Source organism: Camelus dromedarius, chromosome 35, assembly GCF_036321535.1.
Source record: "Camelus dromedarius isolate mCamDro1 chromosome 35, mCamDro1.pat, whole genome shotgun sequence".
In the NCBI taxonomy this organism is placed as follows: domain Eukaryota; kingdom Metazoa; phylum Chordata; class Mammalia; order Artiodactyla; family Camelidae; genus Camelus; species Camelus dromedarius.
The window spans coordinates 6,526,722-6,536,067 of NC_087470.1; the positions used below are offsets into that span (position 1 = coordinate 6,526,722).

At 38.2% G+C, this 9,346-nt stretch overlaps 1 protein-coding gene across 4 annotated transcripts; it reads left to right on the forward strand.

Moving 5' to 3' along the window:
• Nucleotides 1-2,504: 2,504 nt before the first annotated feature.
• Nucleotides 2,505-3,656, forward strand: LOC105099644 (actin, cytoplasmic 1-like). Of its 4 annotated transcripts, none has more exons than XM_064482290.1 (2): nt 2,520-3,137; nt 3,303-3,656. In XM_064482290.1, exons 1-2 carry the CDS (start codon nt 2,520-2,522, stop codon nt 3,639-3,641), a joined length of 957 nt encoding a protein of 318 aa, XP_064338360.1. In that variant the 3' UTR covers nt 3,642-3,656. The 4 variants fall into 4 exon arrangements, with proteins under 4 accessions (XP_064338361.1, XP_064338360.1, XP_064338358.1 ...); XM_064482288.1 differs by having other exon boundaries at nt 2,520-2,742; nt 2,848-3,656; XM_064482287.1 differs by having other exon boundaries at nt 2,520-2,648; nt 2,730-3,656.
• Nucleotides 3,657-9,346: the final 5,690 nt, after the last annotated feature.

Below are 9,346 nucleotides of genomic sequence, written 5' to 3' on the forward strand. Positions count from 1 at the left end.
TTTGCCACCTTTCTTCATAAATACTGCAAACATGACCGAGATTCTCATCCAGAAAATACTTCAATCCTCTGAAATTCCTTTGTGCCACTTTATGTTATTGAATGATCCATGAATGGAGATAAGATTTATATGCGTTTTTGAAATTTGCAGTGGTAAATGTTCTCATTAATGTGTCTGTGGCTACGTTTATAGATGCAACATTGCCATTGTAGTTAGAGAAGAGGAAGATACAGAATCTCTTTCTCATATGGAGTTACTGTTTTCTATCATAAATATTATAATTATTATCTTAAAATATAAGCATCAAGTAATGTTAAAACATAAATTGAGGGATGCTGTGTCATTAACTTCTCACTTTTGTATTTTCCCAGCCAAATATTTTCTTTAGTTTGTAATTAAGAACATCATTCTGTGCTACATGTCATATTACTGCATAGGACACTTCTGTTAATTTTCCAGACTCACCTAATGAAACAAGTGTCTCTAAGTTCTTTTATTCAAATTATTTTCCGTTATACATTTTTACAAGCTGTTGTATAGAGATAGTTTCCAGTAGAAGTTAATTTTATTCTTTCTTTCTTTCTTTCTTTCTTTCTTTCTTTCTTTCTTTCTTTCTTTCTTTCTTTCTTTCTTTCTTTCTTTCTTTCTTTCTTTCTTTTTCTCTTTCTTTCTTTCTTTCTTTTGTTCTTTCTTTCTTTTTTTTTTTAGAAATCTTTACTTTCAATTAATAAAGTGATGTCTTCTAGTTAATCTAGCAAATTTGACCTCTCTATTCCATTCCCAGTAACTGGGTTCTAGTTTTCCATGTGACTCATTCTGTTTCACTCCTCATCATTTTGCTTAGGCTGCCCTTTCTTGAATCCCCTTCACACCCCCCTCTGCACTGGGTCTGTCTTTAAAGACACATCCTGGTCTTCTGAGAATTCCCTGAACTATGCAGATGCAACAATCTTCTCTCCTTAGTGCCCATATACTGTATTCATTTACTTGAGCTGTAGAGCCATTGAATGACACTTTCTGTGTTGATTTGTTTTTGTGTGTCTCTGCCTCTGACTGTAGAGCGGAATCTGTCTTTTATTTATAAGGCCAGTTTCTCCCAGGATAGTGCCTATGACTTGATAGATACAGTAAATATTTGTTTTCTTACTGACTGTTTGACTGAATGACCTAGTGTATGACTAGGATGTTTTCTGAAGTTGGGTTGTTGTTTTATTTTGTTTCATTTTTATAGAAAGCAGCTTCTGAGCCAGAAATTGGGAAACAAGATTAATTATAAAAAAAAAATTCTTGTGTGTATATGTGGGCATGAGACTGTGGAAAGTGCTCCACAGGAGCCAACAGATTATAACAAATTGACTTCTGTTGATGGAGACACAAAAATAACACATTCTGTATGTTAGTGAACATCTATGGAAATTGCTGGGGTTTTTTCTATGCTTAAATTCTACTATGGGAGACTGGAAGTGCTTCTGAGCAGCAGGGCCAAGATTCTGCACTTTTAACAAGATTTAAGATGACACATTTTTGCTGGTCGTCAGACCACACTCAGAGTAGCAAGAGGGGAGGCTTTTGTTTAGAGAAATCTTAGAAGAAAATCAACTGGAGATTTCAAGATACAACCACATTAAGGAAAAGCATGATTTTGTTTTTTCTTTCTGAGCATGTTTATAGCCAGAGGGAGGCAAAGAGTTGAAGTAGAAATGACAGGTGTAAGATACTGTCATGAAGCAGACAGGAAAAAGGAGTGGTGGGGAATGTCCATCAAAAGAATATAAAAGGGGAAGAATTAAGACCACAGATCTAGAGGTACCTTTGAAGAGGGAAGAATACAGTGAAAGGAATGAAGGAGGAAAAAATGGGGCTAATTAGGTACTTTTGGAATTGATGAGGAACCTTGAGAGAACTCCTTTCTGATGATGTCAGTATATTTGCAGTGAAGCAAGATTAGATCATTTCTACTCCAGAGAACTCCAGCAGCAGGGGGTGGGGTCGAATTGGTGTAAACCACATCCACTTCTCATAACTATCAGGCACCAAAGATATATGTTGCATTGGAATTTGTTACTCAAATGAATTTAATTCAATATGGAAGCAATCACTTCTTTTAAGCATAGTTTATTTTTTTTTTTGATAAGATATCTGTTTCACAAAAAGTGTTTTAAACATTAGCATGATATATACCAAACCAAAGTAACTTTAGGAACAGTAGAAATTAATAGCGATTGTTCCCTAAAAGCTAAAATTGTTGTTTTCAGTCAATACTAAGCTGATTTTTAAATATAAAAGACTTTTAATAGCTAATAATTCTGTGGCAATTAAATTTATTTATTTCCTTTTTTATAATCATATTTCAGTATTTAAAACTTTATATATATTATTTCTTAGGAGTGTCTTATATACCTTCTTGCATGAGTAGATCAAGAAACTTTAAGGTGACAGCTGAGACCACATCCACTCCACCAGCAAAGGCCCCTCACTGCTCCAGCTTTGCCACCAGGATCCACCAACACCAGTTCAACATGGTAGATGATGCTGTGCTTGTGGTTGACAATGGCTCTGGCACGTGCAAGGCTGGCTTTGCGGGTCACGATGTACCCCATGCCACCTTCCCATCCATCGTGGGGCACCCCCGGTACCAGGGCGTCATGGTGGGCATGGGCCAGGACTCCTACGTGGGTGATGAGGCCCAGAGCAAGAGAGGCATCCTGACCCTCAAGTACCCCATCGAGCATGGCATCATCACCAACTGGGACGACATGGAGAAGATCTGGCACCACACCTTCTACAATGAGCTGCGTGTGGCCCCCGAAGAGCACCCCATCCTGCTGACTGAGGCCCCCCTGAACCCCAAGGCCAATCGTGAGAAAATGACCCAGATCATGTTCGAGGCCTTCAACACCCCAGCCATGTACTTGGCCATCGATGCTGTATTGCCCCTGTACGCCTCTGGCTGCACCACTGGCATCGTGATGAGCTCTGGTGATGGGGCCACTCACATTGTGCCCACTTATGAAGGGTACGCCCTCACCCATGCAATACTGAGTCTGAACATGGCTGGCCGGGAACTGACGGACTTCCTCATCAAGATCCTCACACAGCGTGGCTACAGCTTCAGCACCACAGCCCAGAGGGAAATCGTGCGTGACATCAAGGAGAAGCTCTGCTACGTCGCCCTGGACTTGGAGCAGGAGATGGCCACCACCGCCTCCAGCTCCTCCCTGGAGAAGAGCTACGAGCTGCCCGACGGTCAGGTCATCACCATCGGCAGCGAGCGCTTCTGCTGCCCCGAGGCTCTCTTCCAGCCCTCCTTCCTGGGCCTGGAAGCCTGTGGCATCCACGAGACTACCTTCAACTCCCTCATGAAGTGTGACATCGACATCCACAACAACCTCTGCTCCAACATAGTGCTGTCTGGTGGGACCACCATGTACCCTGGCTTCACCAACAGGATGCAGAAGGAGATCAATGCCCTGGCTCCCAGCACGGTGAAGGTCAAGATCATTGCCACCCCTGAGCGCCAGTACTCTGTGTGGATGGGCGGCTCCATCCTGGCCTCGCTGCCCATCTTCCAGCAGATGTGGATCAGCAAGGATGAGTATGATGAGTCTGGTCCCTCCATCATCCACCACAAGTGCTTCTAGGTGGACTGAGTTACCTCCCACTGTTTTTGACAAAACTGTACTTGGCGCACAATATAAGATGAGATTGGCATGGCTTTATTTGGTTTTGCTTCTTCTTTTCTTTCTTTTTTCTTTTTCTTCGTGCTTGACTCAGGATTTAAAAATTGGAATGTTGAAGGTGATAGCAATCAGTTGGATTGAGCATCCCCAAAGTTTTACAAAGTGGCTGATGACTTTATATACTTATATATATATAGTCTTTATGGCCTTTATCTCATTATGAAACTTAAAAGATTGTTAGGATCTATAATAATTTTTAGTTAAACTTTATCCTAGGAATTAAATTTAAAAGATTTCCTGAATAATACTTGCTTTTTCCATTTTTATAACTTCCATACATAATAAAAAAGGTATATCAAGTATTAAATCATACACTAAAACAGTTGAAATTGTGAACAATATAGAAATAATGGCCACTGATTTAGATTCATGGAAGGTGTAATCATTTCCAGTGGTTCAAAATTTGCAATTTCCTATTACCAGGCATTAATGCCAAGATGATAGATTTCTTCTGTCTTGTGATCTCTATGTAATTGACTTCAGAATTTACAATCAAGGAGAGAATGGGGGTCATAGAGTCAACACAATGGCCGATTAAGAGAATCACCCCTTCCAGGATTGGACCTTTGTTGTTAGGGAACAAACAGTAACTTTCTACTTTACTTCACTTCAGGCTAGGAAATTGGTAAATATTATTAAAAATTATTTGATTCACTCTCATTAGTGGGTACTAGATATAACTGAATGGAAGTAGACAATACATAGTGATATATAACACTACCATAGTATATAATTTGTAGTAAAATTTAGGAATGCATTCCTCTTTCTGGTTGAGGTTAATTGATCTTGGCTCCTAGTAATTTAGAGTTTGCCCATTTTTCTGTTATTAATCCTTAAAAAAAAAACTTTACATGCACTGGGGGGCACTCACTCTTTAAGGAATTTGATGTGAAACATTTTTTAATGAGGAAGCCTTTGTAACATTAAAACTCACCTCCTCATTAATTCTTGGTAGATTTCAGATGTATGAGTTGTTTAGTTGAAACAAACAATGACAAAGTTAGATCTGTGAGTTCGTGTTTTTCTCCTACATTAGGCTAAGGCAAGTTGCTTTTCAATTCTTAGTTTGTGAGTAGCTAAGCTTAGGTTAAGAAGCTTGTTAACTTTTAATTATTTCCCAACTTTTCTTTTCCTGTACATGATTACTTTTTTGTTTTACAAATATGTGCCCTGACAGAAAAGACATCTGAAAATCAAATCAAGCAAATTATCTTCCAGTTTTGCATCTTCAAAACCTGCCTCAAGAACCAGGAATGAATAAGGAACATGATAGAGAGGACATGTCTGTGTATTCAGGGTGTTGTTGTGTGGAAAATTATGAGGACATGTGGCTCAAACAAGGAAAATTAGAGTGGGGAAATAATATAAAACTCATCACAAATGAGTTAACATTGAAAATGGGGTAATACCTTCCAATCTAACACATAATATACTTGATTGTGAAGGAAAAGATACATTGGGAGCCTCTGTCTCTGCAGTATTCCAGGCATCTCCTGAACACAAAGATCCCAGTGTTAAAAAGATTTTTCCATCTTACTCCAACCCTAAGTCCCCAAAATACACTTGCCAGGTGTTTTCAAAACTTAATTTCAATGAAAATAAATTAGACTATGAACCTGAAACTGACACTGAACCTGCTTTTCACCAAAAATGAGGAGAATTTTTATAATGATATAGAAAATAAAAAGTAAGGAACCCAGTAGCTGCATTTGAACTGAAAGATGACCAAGAGTTTGATATGCAAATGATACAAAATAGGAACCAAAATACCACTAACTGGAAATCAGCCATGGGACACACACACCTCAGTGTAATGATCCAAAAAACCTTTTGGGTTTGTGGCCTGCTCACTCCAGTGAGATGAAACACATGATTCAAAAAAAGAAAAAAATTCATGATATTTCTGCTGTTTGAAATACTTATAAGAAAACCAAACCAATACAAACAGGTTCCAGAAGCTGCTGCTTGCAGATAGCTGCGGTGCTAGTAATTCTAAAATCATGGACCCTGAATTAGAATATATGAGTTCTTCTCCTTCGAATCGTAACAGAACATCCAAAGTATATCTAAATGAAGAACTACAGCACTCTGTGGAAAAGTTTAAGTGTGATTTAGGCGGGTTACAAATAGAAAAAGAAAATTCAGCTTCAAAGAGAGGTGGAGGTTCATTTGCTTCCACTTTGGTTTTTCTCATTATCAATGATCTGGTCCATTCTGGTCCATATCTGGTCTGATTTTCCGTTTGTGAAAATAGCCTCTGTATTAAATGGGGTCATCTAAATATGTAATTGCATAGAAAAAGATGGTTTCTGCCATCTAAATAATAGAAATTTGGTGAAATATTTTCCTATTTTTTGTTTCTTAATCAAGCTAAGTCCCTCTGTCATTCTTTCATATGAACAGGGAAAGTAATTTAGCTGGCTACCACCTGGCTTTCTGAGCCAGAATAAACACAAATGAAATTGCTTAAGAAATGTAATAAACTCATTTTCCCCCCAAATCTATCGGCTTAAATATAAATTGGATTTCTATGGAATGAGAAAAAAGTGGTGACTGAGAGAAGGCATAGAAACACATATTCTCACTAAACTAATCTGTTTGTTGTGCTTTAGTGAGTTCAGGCTTATCTGCTTTACTAAACAATTGGCGCTTAGAATTCCATCACGGCCACTTTGAGATGTTTCTAAAAATAAATACATGTGCTCCCACCTATTTTTTTTAACTTTTTTTTATTGGTTTATAATCATTTTATAATGTTGTGTCAATTTCCAGTGCAGAGCATAATTTTTCAGTTATAAATGAACATACATATATTCATTGTCGCATTCTTTTTCACGGTGAGCCACCACAAGATCTTGTATATATTTCCCTGTGCTCTACAGGATAATCTTGTTTATCTATTCTATATACACCTGCCAGTATCTACAAATTTCAAACTCCCAGCCTGTCCCTTCCCACCCCATCCCACCTGGCAACCACAAGTTTGTATTCTATGTCTATGAGTCTGTTCCTGTTCTGTATTTATGTTCATTTGTCTTTTTTCTTCTTTCTTTTTCTTTTTTCTTTAGATTCCACATATAAGCAATCTCATATGGCATTTTTTTTTCTCTTTCTGGCTTACTTCACTTAGAATGACATTCTCCAGGGACATCCATGTTGCTGCAGATGGCATTATGTTGTCATTTTTATGGCTGAATAGTATTCCATTGTATAAATATACCACTTCTTCTTTATCCAGTCATATGCTGATGGACATTTAGGCTATTTCCATGTCTGGACTATTGTAAATAGTGCTGCTATGAACATTGGGGTGCAGCTGCCTTTTTGAAGTAGGGTTCCTTCTGGATATAAGCCCAGGAGTGGGATTCCTGGGTCATATGGTAAGTCTATTCCTAGTGTTTTGAGGAATCTCCGTACTGTTTTGCACAGTGGCTGCACCAAACTGCATCCCCACCAGCAGTGTAGGAGGGTTCCCTTTTCTCCACAGCCTCTCCAGCAATTGTCATTTGTGGACTTTTGAATGATGGCCATTCTGACTGGTGTGCCTTCAGGAACTTTGAAGCTGGTTAGTCAACACTCTTGTGATGAACTCTGGATATGTGGGCTGCAGAAAATTTGAACAGAAAATCCCAGTTACAACTTTTAACAAGTTCAAACCACCCATAAAAATTATGACTATATTTCAGTAATGGTCCCTTCTCTGGTTCACTTCTATTAAAGTAGAAATGCTGAGGAAGTGCACTATCTCCTCTTTGAATGCCTCTTCTTAGAGCTAGTTTTCCAGCTGGTCAAACAACACATGAAGAAATAACTACAAATCAGATATAATAATAGTCACTTTGACTGCATTGACTGTGATTAAAAACAGGAAACTTTTTATTACATTTAAGAAAACACAAAATCATCTTTTTCTTCATAAGTTGTAAGTTTGAATTGTGACTATATAACCCAACCCTAAATTGGAGAAGATACAGCTGGTTTTCTGGTAAGTTGGCTCAGCTACCATATGGCACAACCGATGTTTACAATCTATAGTCCTTTGTTTAGAAAGGAGACACTCTGAATGCATTAGATAAAATGTTCTGAGTGTAGGTTTGAACAGGTTTGGTGTGTGTTTTCTCTCTCCAATCCACTTTCACTTTGAACCTGACTTCTCCAGATAGCGAGCCTTCCTTCAGGTCCTCCTCAGCCTTCCTGCCATCATGCTTTTACTGTCTTGCATCCCAGCCCCTCAGAGATTTTCTCTCAGCGGAGTGATGGGATTCAGCCTGTAAACCAAAGCACGTTATTGAGTAGAAGCATGCAGACTTGGCAGCTGTCCATCAGAAAGCCTAGAGTCATGGCATTCACAGTGGGGATTTCATCTTTACTTAAACAGAGAGGAGTGCAGTTTCTGCTTGTCTGTAGAGAAATTACTTGTCTCAGTAAACACGGGGATGAAGAGGAGAGAAACTGACTATGGCTTCCAGTTTTAGGGGCAGATGGAGATGCATGGACCAATTTCAGATTGTGGAGCTTGGAGTTAAATGTCCTCTTTGGCACCCCGTTGAGTAGAAACTTCTTTTTCTGCCTCTGAAAGACACATTAGACCTCAGAAGATATCTATGACCCCAAGGCATTGCCATATTTCTAATGAGATTTTAACTTACACTGACCATCTGAAAAGATTCCTTTACAATGACCTTTCCAGCTGCTCAGCTGCTCAAAACATAGATGAGTCACTTTACTAACAAGGGTATTTCCTTAACAGCATGGATTGCATGGAAAGGGTGGAGGGAGGTGGCGATGAAAAAAGAAACTTGATTGCTTCTGTTTGAAATAACTGTCTGATTAAAACAACAGCAACAATAACACCACCAACAAAGAGGAAAGCATCCTCTACCACTAAAACAACACAGCAGGTTTCACTTTGGATGGACCATTTCCTTTGAAATGAAAAAAAAAAAAAAAATGAAGCAGTGACACCTTGGGTGTCCGTAGCTCAACATGCACCCAATCTATAACTTCTGATTACTCAGAAATTCACAGAAAGTAGACCCAGATAAGATTAAGAAAGGCCCCAGGGTCTAACAAGTGGGAGAACATTTATTTATACCAAATAGTTGACTGAATAATGAATAACTATTAGCTTAAATTGCAATAAACACTTATTTAACTGGCATCTAACAATTGCATTTTTCTTTTTTATCCTCCTGGGCAGCCTCTTCAGAGTATCTCATAAAAGGATGACTATGAGTCCTATATCTGAAAAGCAGATTTTTTTTTTTTTTAGAAATTTTCTGATCATTTCTTTTGTTGTCTAAGATGATGCTTGTTAAAATAGAAGAACAGACATTCACAAAAATATTTTCCCCTGTTTGGGCAAAAGTAAAGGTTTGCTTTATCTAGAAATATTTAAGTCTTTTAAAATAAAGTGATATTTTTAGACACAGAAGACCAGGTTCTAACTCAGAATTAAGTTTCCCAATCAGTGATCACCTTCACCGTCCTCTCCGCCTGTGTCCTCTGGGGGTATCTGTGTTGATATTAAGGTTTAATAAGTTACATCAGTTGACACATTTAATTTTTTTTTTTTTTAGAATAGCCCATTAAAGAATAAATTTGTA